We start from the raw sequence: 14741 nt of genomic DNA on the forward strand, positions 1-14741 counted from the left end.
CTACAGGTTGTGAGCTAGATAATCTTTTTGGGCATAGAAACCAAGAAACTACAAAAAATTTAATATATTGCAGCTTACCAATCCTTAAAGGTTAAAAAGCCTGAAAAAAAAAAACCTCTCATTTGGTGATCCTGCCAGAAACACACTTCCTGTCTTAGGATGAATGCATTCTGAATGAAGTAGTGAAGCAGGACACCCTTGGATAGCAGCATTGTCAGTCTATGGAGAGGGTAGTGTTAGTCCAGCAGATTTAGAAGGACTTAGAATAACAAACTGAAGCTGAACTCCAGCTAGCACTTTACAGGCAGTTACAGCAAACCGTTTTTCCCTTTTGGGAGAAGGCCTAGCTCACACTAGTGTGATTTCAGATGCAGCTTGATTCGCACAGAATAGTATAACAATGAAAATCACACTATTCTTTGGAGCCCATTCACCAGCGATACAGTTGCAGTGTGATTCCAAAAGTAGTGCATGCATGCACTACTGTTGGTGCAGTACGATTTTAGTTAATTCAAAATGAATGGGCTGTAACTGCACTGCACAGAACTGCATGAGAGTCGCACAGCGCGCCTATGCGATTCATATGTAGTTGCTAGTGTGAATAATCCCTTACGGTTTCTAGGATTCTCATAAGTAACAGTACCTAAGATGCACAAATGCTCAAACATACAGCATGTCTTTGAAGCTTACCATACAAAAACAGGGTAAACCTGGCCTGCCTTTGTTCCCTATACATGAGATCCTCCATTTCTGCCACTAGATGCCGATCAAATAAGTAAACAAACTGCACCATGGTGAAAGTCCCTCACCTCCACACAGAAAATGACAGGTGTTCTGTACAGTCACTGGCTGCCAGACAGATTTCCAGAGCTGTGTATCAGTCCCTTTGCAGATGTAAACACTGATCTATACAGCCACGCCTTCTCTCAGCAGGTCATCGATACTCACAGGCTGGCCCGTGACCCTCTGCATGGATGTACAAGTCTATACACTCGCGTGAATGAAGACTTAAAGGCTAAGTCCACCTTTTATACCAAGTTACACCCATATTTAGAGTTGAACCACGTCAACCGATGTACGTATTAGGGATGCGCCAAATGGAAATTTTGGTGCCGAAACCGAAAACGAAGGATGTACTAGGCAGAAAACCAAAACCGATACCGAAAATGACAGTTTTAAAAAAATATATATATATATTTTTAAATACAATTGTATTATATTCACTTTTTAATTAAAATCATCCATTTCAATTAATATGAATTTATTGCTGGCCATTATTGGCACCTTTAGTGCAAGAAAAGCTTCAGAAAAATGTAGTCTGCAGTTTCTGACCATCTCCTGTACCATGTCCCCAGTCTCTAACCATCTCTTGTATAATGTCCCCAGTCTCTAACCATCTGATACAGGAGACAGACTGCAGACATGGTACAAAAGATCAATGCAGCCTGCTAGTTCCCATCAGATGCAACCTGCCAGTGTCTGTGGATGCAGCCTAACAGTGCCCGGATCAGAGCGGTGATCTTTGTGTGTCACGGAGCTGTGAATTTAATTGCCCGGGCCGCCCTAACAATGTCCCGCCTCCTGTGATCACGTCATACTGATTCAATGTCCCACCATTGGATCAATGTGCCGTCTGTCACAGAAGGATGACACCCCCGAAATGAAGAAGATTTAAAGAAAGCATGCAAATGAATCTTAAATAAGAAAAATAAATACATAAAAAAAAAAAAAAAAAAAAAAGGAAGAAAAAAGAAAGAAAGAAAGAAAGAAAAAAAAAAAAAAAAAAAAAAAAAAAAAATGGACACAGGTCCTACACGTATATGTAAACAGTGATCGCACTACTACACATGTGAGGTATTTTTGCAAACATCAGATTGAGAGAGCAATAATTCTAGTGCCAGACTTCCTTTGTAAATCTAAACTGGTAACCTGTAAAGGTTTTTTAAAGCGTCACCTATGGAGATTTTTAGGTACCGCAGCTTGTCATTCCACGGGTCTACGCAATTTAGGTATTTACTTGATGAAACATTTTATATTTTACAAAAAAATATAATGAGTTTGTGTACAGTAAAATTCAGTAAAGTGTTTTTCCTGAAAATTTGCGTTTGATAAACCGTTGCACAAATATCGAGTAACAAAGAAAGAATTTCAACACCCACCATTTTTCAGGGTCTTTGTTTTCAGAAAATACATATGTTGTTTGGAGGTTCTAAGTAATTTTCTAGTTTTTGAAGTGGTTAACATGGTGCCAAGCCCCACCCTGTCAATAACCAACAACCCCCCCCCCCCCTTTTTTTTTTTTTTTTTTTTTTTTTTACACAGAGTCCAGGGATTTGTCTCCCCGGCTGCTATCAATTTTTAAATTTTGCTTGGCTCCACCTGCACACTTCACAGAGATCTGTGAATTACTAACTACAAGTCCCATCTTCCACCGCAGCTAAGGGTCTCGGTAGCTACTAATGGAACACAAGTGCAGTGGTTACTGCACTTGTAGTCCACTGTCACTTCCTCCAGCTCCATAACCAAAAGTCCATACCTCAGTACAGACGGGAAGCTAGGTAACAGTCTGCAGGAACCTGTGTGGCTGCAATGCTTTGTCACAGATAAGGGAGGCAAAGCAGGAAGAATCATGGTAGACAGGAGCACGAGATCGGTGCACTGGGTGAAGGGGGGGCAATTACAGGAACGATCTTGTGTCTGTCTCTTGCTGCAGCTGCTGAAACCAGCTTCTCCTCTTCTCCCTCCTGGCTTTCAGCGGCTGCAGGGAGAGAGACACAGGAGATTGTTCCTGTAACCACTTCACATCCCCGCTATGGCCGAATGACGGCCACAGCGCGGACCTGAATTCCCGGGAGGCCGTCATATGACGGCCTCCCCTGTGCACGCCCTGCAGGGTGCGCGCCTAACGCACTGTGATCACCGAGTCACTGAGACTCGGGTGATCAACGATCCAAGTAAGGGGCCGGTCCCGGCCCCTTACAATGTGATCAGCTGATCACATGATGTAAACAAAAGATCGGTAATCGTTTTTTTTTTCTCTACTCACGCTGACAGCCGATCACTGGCTCGGATGTGAGGGACCTAGGTCCTGAAGTGGAAGAGGCACATCTGCCTCATTAGTGCCACCTAACAGTGCCCACAAGTGCCACCTATCAATGCCCACCTCTAGTGCCAATCAATGCCACCTAGCAGTGCTGCCTATCAGTGTAACTGATCAGTGCCCATCACTGCCGCCTATCAGTGCCCATCACTGCCGCCTATCAGTGCCCATCACTGCCGCCTCATCAGCGTACATCAATGTACATCAATGAAGGAGAAAAATGACTTGTTTTAAATTTTTTATAATAAAATAAATTTTTTTTTTTTTTTTAAATTCAGTTTTTTACATTTTTTTAACAAAAAGTAAAAACTGCAGAGGTGATCAAATACCACCAAAAGAAAGCTCTATTTGTGGTGAAAAAATTATAAAAATTTCATTTGGGTACAGTGTTGTATGACCGCGCAATTGTCATTCAAAGTTCGTCAGCGCTGAAAGCTGAAAATTGGTCTGGATAGGAGGGGGGTTTAAGTGCCCAGTAAGCAAGTGGGTAATTAATTGCCCTGCATTCACATACTCCTGTCCATCATGATTCTTCCTGCTGGCCCCCTTATCTGTGGCCATGCAGTCTACCATCTGATCCATCCACATCCTCCCAGCTTGCCAGCCCCCATGTGCGCCACTTCCCAGCGCTCCTGGTTACCCTTCTGTCTCTTCCACCGGCACAAAGGGGGATTTTTCTCTATGGAAAGTGGGGAAGGAGCTGGTAAATTACATTTTCTGAATAAACACAGCCAGTGATCAGTACAGATTACTCATGTTTATTCATAAGCAAATCATATTAAAAACATTTACTACATTTCAACTTATGAATGAAGCACAGCCTCTTTATAGAGCCTCCTGCTCCTTCACTCTGCAGAGTAACTGAGGCTGCAGAGAGGGACTGAGGAATGTTCTCAATCCCTTTCTCAGAAGTGAGGCATCAGGGGTCTGTTTATACCCCTGATATTTCACCAAGGTCCCCAAAAATTGTGAAAAAAATTGTAGAAATTAAAAAAATATATAAAAAAAGTGCAAGGCCTTGTTTAGACTTATAGCTTGGGGGGAGGCAGGGAAAATGCACATTTTGGTGAGGAAAGCATAGCGGCCACTGGTGATCAAGAAAGAATGATGGGCACTGATGACAGAATGAGGACACAGGATGTGATGTCAGTTTTGAAAACTGACGACAACATGCATAAAAACTCACTGAAACGAGCATGAAAACTGATGTAAACTTGTGTCTCTGCAAGTAAAATCTGGGCAGTTTTTTTTTGCACTCATGGTGTGAACGAGATCCATTTTTTTGACCGGGATTAAAGTTCACATACGATCTTGTTACATCACTTTATAAAAACAATGTTTACTAGATTTCTGCACATAATAAAAAAAAAAAGTACCACTTACCTTGCTTAGTGTTAAAACTTCCTCTTAATCTGGACTCTGGTTCCCTGGAAAGCGTGTCCTGGAATATACGTTCACGGCCTGTTTCCTTAGTTGAGAATGTGTCCTCCGTTTCTCTGTCTCTAGACAATTTGAAGTCCGTTCTGATAGATTGTAGCATGGACTGCTTATTTAACTGAGGAATGAATTCTGTAAGTCTCTGTAAGTTGCTGATATGTATTTCCCTTTGTTCAATAGGAATTCTCTCTTCTTCCATACTCCCTTGGGAGTATAAACCAGAAGAACTGTATCCCTTCAACAAGTTATTTTGCTCTTCATCAGCATCAGGAAATGGAACTTTTGTTAGCACCTCTGAGTTCAGAAAATAGTTTTCATCTAGTAGCGATTCGTCTGGTACTCTTGGAGCCTGCTGACTGTTTGTGCTTTCTATGGTCTCAGGTCTCAAGCTGTTATTAAAATTGCCATCCATACTTCTGTCTGTATGAAAAAGAAACACATTTTAGTTATACTTGAATATTTTACACTGTGGGGTTCCATTGATAAAATGTTGTATTGTCACTCATCCAGCAAACCTGCATGTATAATAGTTCTGTAGAGAAGAGTGAATGTTCTTTAGGATATTTTCTCTTCTGAACACATTTTTATATTATGGGCATTTGTAAAATACAGCATCATGGCCACTGGATGGTGCCCAGTAGCATATGAAATTCCCATGTCTTTGTAGCAATAGATACAATCTAACAATTCTAGAGAACGCTAGAGAGAATTAAATACCTGTAACAAATTATCTTTCTAGAGAACACTCCAGTGTTCTCTAGAGTGGTTACATTGAATCTCGTTACAAACATGTATTTCCTACGGTACACAGCTCCATTTAGTGGCCATTCTGTGGTATTTTGGTAATGTGCATTATAAAAAAAACATTTGTTGCGAAAATAGACACAATAATACACACAGAACAAAAGGTGTATACAGAGTCACTTGATAAATGGCTATGCAATTTTTTTTTTTTTTTAAATAGTGTGGAATAGTATTTGTTAAATAAATAGTTTTAATCTTCTCTTACAATACTAAAAGCAGACCTGTCAGCCATTTTAAACATTTAGGCCTCATGTACACTGCTGCTGCTAAACGGACGTTCAGAGGCAGTTGGATGCTTTTTTTTTTTTTTAGCTGCCCATGTACACAGGTTTGTTTAATGTCGTTTTTAGGCAGTTGCATTTATAGGCTTTTCTTTGAAGGCAAAAAGATGAGTTCAGACGCTGAAGTTTATGACGTTTTAGATGCCAAACGCGGCTAAATGCAGTACCAGCATTTAGCCGCGTTTTCGTTTAGAAGCGTTTTTAAAAAGGTGCCTTTTTTTTACATTACAAAACTTAAAAATTATAGCAAATGATGAAAAACCACAAAAAAAAAAAATTAAAAGTAATTGCTTGCAATGCTTCATAGACCATTTATATACCCCTAATGAGCCCATGATCCAATCCAATACACCACTAGCATTACTGTTAGCCAAAGTAGAATTGGAATTTGACCCATATGTTGTTAGATTTGAACCAGATGACCCCCACCATTGACCTTGACCCCTGACTTGATCAAACATAGTTGCATGAAATTTAATATCTGGCTTTAATTCATTATGCCCTCATGTTAAATTCTAGGTAGCTTCGACAATGATTCACAGGACTGTCTCTTCCCCTCACCCCAACCTGTTATCTTGGACACCCACCCTTAATCCAAGTTCTAACTTTACTTTAACTCTAATCTAAATCAGTGTCTATAACCAGTCTGATATTTTCTAAGTTCCAACTTCAGCAGGCATTCCATACCAATGTTTACTCAGCCCCCCCCACACAATATGTCTCTTTAGGTTAGGGTTTCCCCCTGAAGAACAAGGTTAGGGGGTTACGGTTAGGGTTTCCCCTTGAAGACCAAAGTTAGGACTCTGGGACTGGGATATAATAAATAAATTATATATATATATATTTATTACACATACATACACACACATACATACACACTACGCAGCTGTACATGCATGTTGGAAAAATATCCTACACACATGTGCCATCAATGGATGAGTCCAGTAGCGACGAACTCTTGTCCTCGCACACAATTTCCGTCATCTTTCCTGCTTCATCAACAGCAACGTCAGGAGCATTTCCTCACATATGCTCATTATGGGATCCATAGTAAAAGCACCAAAATTGAGGTAGATACAAGTATAACTGCTGCTCTCTCAGCTGCTGCTACTCACTCTGGTCTCACAGAATGGCTGAAATAGTTAAATACTGTTTTTTGGGTGGGCCTTATGATGTTATCTTAAATAATACTCCTAGACTCAAATGCAGCTAAACGCGGCATGCAAATGAGGCTTTAAGCTGTCAAAAAAATCGTTCAGGGGAGGTTGCCTCAGCGTCCCGTGTACATTAAGCCTTAAAAGTCTAAACACATGCTACTAAAGGTACCCTTTATGGAAGTACATAGGGACAGCAGATTAAGCTACATTGCAAGTCAAGTTGAATAAAAAAGTTCAGCCAACAGACAAAACTTGTATTTTAGTTTACATTTAAATGTACTTTCAGAGGAAAAAAAAAAAAGAAAAAAAAAGAAACGATGTACAAGCTTTATCCTTAAAGTGGCTGCAAAGGCAGAAGGTTTTTTATCTTAATGCATTCTATGCATAAAGATAAAAAGCCTTCTGTGTGCAGCAGCCCCCCTAATACTTACCTGAGCCCTATCTAGATCCAGCGATGTTGCCCAAGAGACTCAGCTGTCCGAGACTCCCCTCCTCATTGCCTGAGACAGCAGCGTGGTGCCATTGGCTCCTGCTGCTGTCAAAGTCAGTGAGCCAATCAGGAGAGGAAGGGGGCAGGCCGGGCCACGGCTCCATGTCTGAATGGATACACGGAGCTGTGGCTCAGTTCGTGTGCCCCCATAGCAAGCTGACTGCTGTGGGAGCAGTCAACAGGAGGGAGGTGTCAGGAGTGCCAAGAGGCACCAGAGAAGAGGAGGATCTGGTCTGCTTTGTGCAAAACCACTGCACAGAGCATGAAGGCTTGTTATTTTTAATGAAAAAAAAAAAAAAAAAAGTTAAACGACTTTATGATCACTTTAACCACTAGTCGACCAACTGCCGTCATTCTACTGCGGCAGGTTGGCTCTCCTGCACAAATTGCCGTAGCTGTACGTTTGCCCTTAAAACTGCACAACGGGGGACCCGATGCGTGTGGCCGGCAGGCGCAGGCACAAGAACAGGTTGTGTGTGTGTGTAAATGTAAACACACACACATACATCCCCACTCTGTCAGGAGAAGAGAGACAGGTCGTCTGTTCCCACTAGTTAGGAACAGCGATCTAGTTCCTCCTCAAATCAGTCACATCACCCCCCCCCCCCTACACACAGTTAGAAACACATACACGAGGGAACACATTTAACCCCTTGATCGCCCTGGGGTTAACCCCTTCCCTGCCAGTGACATTTACACAGTAATCAGTGCATTTTTTTTTTTTTTTTTTACACACAATGTGTCAAAAAAGTGTCAGATTTGTCCGCCGCAATATCTCAGTCCCGATAAAAAAATAAATAATAAAAGAAAAAAATTCACGCAGATCGCCACCATTACTAGTAAAAAAAAAAAAAAAATGTATTAATAAAAATTTCATAAATATAGCCCCTTTTTTGTAGACGCTATCACTTTTGTGCAAACTAATCAATACACGCTTATTGCGATTTTTTTTTTACCAAAAATACATAGAATACATATCGGCCTAAACTGAGGGGAAAAAAAAATTTTTTGATAAAAAAAATATGGGATATTTATTATAGCAAAAAGTGTGTTTATTTCAAAATTGCTTATAGCGCAAGAAATAAAAAATGAAAAGGCGATCAAATACCACCAAAAGAAAGCTCTTTTGTGGGGAAAAATAGAGTTAGGTACCTGGTAACTCTTTTTCTAAGAAGTCTTCCAGGGCAGCATCTGAGAGATAGGCTCCTCCTCCCTGAAACAGAAAACACATTAGTCCACCATTATAAATTTTACAGTCTTATCTGCGTGCCTCAGTTGTATTAAAGCACCGAAGGAAATCTCAGTAAATATTAAAAGCTCCCCCGTTGTACCTGGTATTTGTCTTTTCAAGGGTGGGAACTAGTGCTGCCCTGGACGACTTCTTAGAAAAAGAGTTACCAGGTACCTAACTATTTTCTCGAATCGTCTTCCAGGGCAGCATCTGAGAGGATGTATCAAGCAATACTTACTAGGGTGGGGATAGAGACTGGAGCGCCTTGTGACCAAGTGCCTGGTCTTGGTCAGACAGCTGGTCTATGCGGTAGTGCCTTGCAAAGGCACCGAAGCTCGACCATGTCGCTGCCCTGCAGATCTGCTCCGGAGTTGCCCCTGCTTTCTATGTGACAGAGGTACCCCAGGCTCCGCTTGTGTGTGCTCTGATCCCGCTTGGCGGAGTGAGATTTTGTGCCTCATAGGTTGTCTGCATGGCCATTCTTATCCATCTGCTGATGGTATTCTTGGAAGCCTGTTTCTCTTCGTTGACTCCTGTATAAAGGACAAAAAGGGAGGTCGTTCTTCGCCAATCCTTCGTTCTTTCGAAGTATGTTTTCCACGTCGAGTTTGTTGCGTCTTTTTTCGCTATCCGTAGTTTTTGGAAGCAAAGGTATGATGATATTTTGGGTTCTATGGAATGTTGAGGGGACCCTGGGTATAAATGCCGGGTCTGGAGAGGGAATTATTTTGTCTCAATGTATTAGGCAGTATGGTTCCATTATAGACAGTGCTTGGATTTCGCTCACTCTTCTGGCTGATACTAGGGCCATAAGAAGTACAGTCTTTAAGGTGAGGTTTTTGTCTGAGCTATCTTGCATCGGTTCAAATGGAGGGGAAAGAAATCCTCTAAGTACTGTGGGCATGTCCCAAGTTGGAGCTCTATTCATTTTGGCTGGTCTAGCGGTTTTGAGTGACATTAGGAATCGCTTTATCAGCGGGTCCTCTGCTAGTCTTGTGTCCATGAACGAGGAGAGTGCTGCAACATGTACCTTCAGCGTACTTGGGGAAATATTTTTGTCTGCTCCATCTTGTAGAAAATCCAGGATTGTTGGGATTATTCCTCTTTTGGAATACGGTTTGTTTCGGTTCCAGGAGACAAACTTTTCCCTCATTTTCTCATAGATCGCTATAGTTACAGGCTTCCTGCTGTTTAGGATGGTATTGATCCTATTGTCTGACAATCCTTTGTTCTGAAGTCTCACCCCTTCAGTACCCAGGCGAAAGCTTTAGGATTCTGTGGTTCGGGTGGTTGACTGGGCCCTGTGATAGGAGATCTGGCCGGTCCGTCAGTGTCAGCTGAGGCTGGATGCTGAGGTTTTTCAAGTGGCTGAACCATGCCCTTTGTGGCCAGTGCGGTGCTATTAGTATCACCATTGCTCTCTCTGGCTTTATTTTTTGAATCACCCTTGGTATTTTGGCAGTTGGAGGGGATGCATAGCATAGTTGCCATCCCCAGCTCTGGTTGAAGGCGTCTACTCCGCTGTTGTCATCTGTGGGGTCCAGAGAGAAGAAAGTTGGTGATTTTGCATTCGCTTTGGAGGCGAATAGATCTACCTCGGGTACTCCCCACTTTTGAGGGATTTGTGCGAAGGTCGCTTGGTTCAGAGACCACTCCGTCTGTTTTATGGTCTTCCGGGTCAGGAAGTTTGCCAGCGCATTGTCTGTTCCTTTCAGGTAGATACCTGATATTGACTTGGTTTGATTCTGCCCATAGTAGGATTTTCTCCATCAGCCTCATCAAGCTTCGGGACTTTGTCCCACCTTGCCTGTTTAGGTATAGAACAGTTGTGACGTTGTCCGATTGTAACTTTACGTTTCTCCCCTGTATTGCTGGTTTGAACGCTTTTAATGCTTCCCCCACAGCTTTTAGCTCTCTAATGCTTGAGGAGGCTTGGGACCATTTGGAGGTCCATTTTCCCTGTGAGCAGAGGCCTTCCAAGTTTGCCCCCCAGCTTATGGCGTTGGCATCGGTGGTGATCCCGGTTGGCTCAGATTGGGCCCATTTGCGTCCTTCGATGTATCGAAGTAGATTGAGCCACCATTATAGTGTTAGTTTGACTGTGGTTGGAACAGGAATGGACCTGTCTAGGGATGAGTGGCTGCCATCCCACTGGGACAGAATGTAGTTCTGTAGAGGTCTCATGCGAATCTGTGCCCAGGTGATAGCTGGAATAGAAGACGTCATCAGTCCTAGTACGGCCATACCTTGTCTGATTGTTATGGCGTTGGTCCTTATTAGGAAGGTTACTGCCTGTGTGATTTTTCCGTCCTTTTCTTCCGTTAGGAAGGTTTTCGTTAGTCTGGAGTCTAGTATATAGCCCAGATATACCACTCACTGGCTTGGGGTCATCTGTGACTTTTCTGCATTTATTATCCATCCCCGGTTCTGCAGATAGGACATACTTGTGCACAGGTTGCTCTCTAGGCCCTCTGCTGAGTCCGCAGAGAACAGTAAATCGTCTAAATATGGTATTATGCCAATACCTTGTTGTCTTAGACCTTTTAATGCTTCTGCCATTATCTTTGAGAAGATTTTTGGTGCAGAGGAGATGCCGAAAAGGAGAGCTGTGTATTGTGGGTGCAGCGTAGTTGCTGGCCCTTGTACTGCGAACCTCAGGAATTTCTGATGACCCTCCTTTATGGGGACATGTAGGTAGGCATCCTGTAGGTCTATTGTCGCCATAAATGTCTCCCGTGGAAGTATATTCTCTAGATGTGTCACTCTCCAGAAGTTCTTGAAGCTGGGTTAGCCAGAATGATAAAGTCCGGGCTGTGCAGGGGGAAGCTATTGCCGGATTTCCATGGGTTGGCTTAAGGTACCCGCGTTGTCAAAGGCCAAGTCAGATTTATTTGTGACTTTTGCCAGAGAAGCATCCACTTTGGGGCATTTAGCCCAGGTTTTGGTGTCTGTCTCTGCAAACGGGTCTGCGTTTGACTGTGGCTGGCATGAAGAGTTTTTTCTCTGGGTCTTCCCACTCTTTTTTTAAAGATATCTTTAAGAGTTTGATGTACAGGGAATGTAGGCTTCCTGGGTTGTAGCTCTTTATACATCTTGTCATGTATTGTGAGTTCTGCGGATTTATGTTCTTTAATACCTAGCGTGTCCGCTATGGCTTTTAGAAGGCTATTCGTATCCTCTGATAGAAATAAAGTTGCCCTCTGAAACCGCAACTTCCTCGTCGGAGTCTGAACAAAGTTCATTCTCCAATTCGGATTCATCCGAATGCTCTTCTTGTTCTGTCTGTTCCCTGAAGGAACGCATATCAGGTGGTAGAGGGGGTATTGGTCTGACTGACGCTTGATGGTGCTTTTAACTTTTTAATCGCCATGGTGCTCTGTATTACTTCCTTGAAAGAGTTGAGCAGATCTTTCAGACACCCTTGCGATTCTTTGGCCACCATTTTGTCTATACATTTTTGATATAGGGGTTTTTTCCCCATTCTGGGGAAAACCGGTGGCTGCACGAAGCACATGTTTTGTTGCTTTCCACTTCCCTTTCCTCAGGGGTCTTTGCCCGAAATCAATCGCAAAAAAGGTCCCCGTGAGGTAGGCGGGTAAAAGCTGCCTGTAAGTAGGCAGTTTTACAGTAAGGTTAAGACAGAGGTGACTCTGGAGTATTCTGGCTTACCTTGGAGCTGTCCTGGCTTGCAGGAACTGCAGAGCATGGTGGAGAAGCGTCAGACATGGTCAGCCACCAGGATCCTCTGCTTAGAGGGGCCCTTTTAACTGCTTCCTGCTTAATCTCCGGCCCCGCCCCCAGCTGACCCCGTGCAGGTTGGTGGATATACCTGCACATTCCACTGCCATTGGTACCCTCCCTTCTGAGCCCAATAGGGAGGGGGACTCTGCTGCAATATGCATGTATATTGATATATTGGCTATTAAAAATCTTTTTTTTTTTTTAATTTTAAAATTCCCGCCCCCGGAAGTGATGTAACCGTAGCCCATTCTGTATCCCTGGAGGCAGGCTCCAGGAAAATGGGCGCTAACCTGGAAGTGTCTCCGGCGCCATCTTGGTACACCCCACCGAGCCTCCATGAGGAGAGGCTTGTTCTGCGGTGTGTAGAGGAAGCCGATCGCGGCGAAAACACCGGCAATCAAGCGGGCGGCGGGTGTGGACATCATGGGGGTAGGAGAGGAACAAAAAATAAGCCGTGAGGCACCTACCCGTCCTGCGCAGCAGTGGCTGTAATCAGGGGGTAAGGCATCCATGCACCCACACCACTGTACGCTTTTCATGTCTGGGAGTATGTTGCCAGAGTTTGCACATGGAGTTCCCTGGTGAAAAAACTGCGGCAGGTCCCTTGAACAGCGGCATGGGGGAAATGTCAGTGCATTATTGCAGCTTGGGGGGATGATTGCAGACCCCTCTGTAGGGGTGAAATCTCAGGCAGAGCAATACTGCTCAAAAATGCTGCCCCTGCTCCCCCTCCCAAGGCCCACAGGGCTGGATGGGATGCTGGCAGGGGGTCTCCTGCAACTAGCAAAGAGACTGAAGTAAAATAACAAATGTTTCTTTTGCAGCTCCTGTGGGTCTGGAGGAAACACAAACAACTGAGGCACGCAGTTAGGACTGTGAAATTGATAATGGTGGACTAATGTGTTTCCTGTTTCAGGGAGGAGGAGACTATCTCTCAGATGCTGCCCTGGAAGACGATTCGAGAAAAAGGACGTCAATTTTGTTTGGGTACAGCGTCGCACGACCGCGCAATTGTCAGTTAAAGCGATGCAGTGCCGTATCGCAAAAAATGGCCTGCTCACTGAGCAGCCAAATCTTCCGGGGCTGTGTTTAAAGTGGTTAAAGAGGCGTTTAACCCGTATCCAAAAATGTAACATATTGCATTTTACCAATCATTAGATGTGGTGGCTGCGTTCATTTGCTTTTTTTAGGCTTTTTCCCCTCTGCTGTCACCTGGTGATCTGGCCAGTAACACACCTCATGTATTATACAGACACTACTCTGCATGAATGAGCACAGGAGGCAGACTTGGACAGCAGCATTGTCAGTCTGGGGGGGTGGGGGGTGCGGGGGGAGTTTTAAAAGTACTAGCAGATTTAGATACAGTAACAAAATTTAAGTTGAACTCCAGCTAATACTTTATAACCAGTTATCATTTTTTTCTCTATTTGGATAAAGGTTTTACATAAATAAAAGCTAATCATTTTAAACACCCTTGCCAGTGTTAAATAGTCGTTCTCATCCCTGTAACTGCAAGAGCTTTTTTTGTCTAAGAATTGGTAAGCTGCGATATAATGAATGTTTGCTTTTGGGTTTAATACTCCTTTAAACAAACACATGAAACACGTTAGAAAGAAAATACACTGAAAGTAGAAAATCTTTTCCCTAAACCCCTGCAATGTACTGTAAACTCCAATGTAGGGAAAATATATAATAAACGGCAGTATCCTATTATAAAGAAAAAAAATTAAGCTTATATTGGTTGTAAAAAATGAACTATTGTTTGAACAAAAAAAAAGAAAAAAAAAAACAAAAAAAACTATTGTATTATTACAATGCAGGATATTATGAAATTAAATGTTGTGATCATAGAACTCCTTTAAGAAAACAGCCAAGTACCACTCTTTGGAAATAGTTCTTCAGAAATCAATGATTTCAAGCCACTGACCAAATAAAATTTCTGAAGGTACGTAATTCACAGTTCTTGAGAACTGGCTCAACTGCCTTTGAAAAGAACTCTTGAGGATAAACAGCTGGGCAATCTGGGCTGGTAAAAGTTGCCATGTCCTGACTAGCACACTTGCTGCAATACAGTAAATAGGTTTAGCATTGCTGATCCAGAACTAACAAAAAGCAGGCAAGTCAGAGAACACTTGAATCTATTTAAAAAAAACATTGGCTCCCAGTGATGTCAATCAAAGCCAGTGACGAGGGAGCGGCAGGTGGGGTCAAGTCCCGCTGTGTTTCAACGGACACAGCAGTGGGGCTCAAGTGCGAGTACGCACGAGTGCCCCCCATGGGAAACCACTTCCTATGGGGACCCTGGACAGAGGGGAGGGGCCAGGAGAGCCAGCAGGGGACCCGAAAAGAAGAGGTTCCGGCCGCTCTATGCAATTAATCTACCTGACCTTGGCTTGGTATCAAGAGATCCCTAAATTTTCCACTTAAGTGATTGAACAGTACTGACTGGCATATTCAAGGCTTTGGATATCTTTTTATATCCTTTTCCATCTTTGTAAAA

At 43.0% G+C, this 14741-nt stretch overlaps 1 protein-coding gene across 1 annotated transcript in view; it reads right to left on the minus strand.

Moving 5' to 3' along the window:
- ZMYM4 (zinc finger MYM-type containing 4) overlaps nt 1–14741 on the minus strand; it is a gene marked incomplete in the record, with an annotated part of 194477 nt that overhangs the window by 161045 nt on the left and 18691 nt on the right. The window contains 2 exon segments of the mRNA XM_073615589.1: nt 4484–4957; nt 8422–8482. Of these exon segments, the coding sequence (XP_073471690.1) occupies nt 4484–4949 (466 nt within the window).

Source organism: Aquarana catesbeiana, linkage group LG02 (genome assembly GCF_042186555.1).
Source record: "Aquarana catesbeiana isolate 2022-GZ linkage group LG02, ASM4218655v1, whole genome shotgun sequence".
Lineage (NCBI taxonomy): Eukaryota > Metazoa > Chordata > Amphibia > Anura > Ranidae > Aquarana > Aquarana catesbeiana.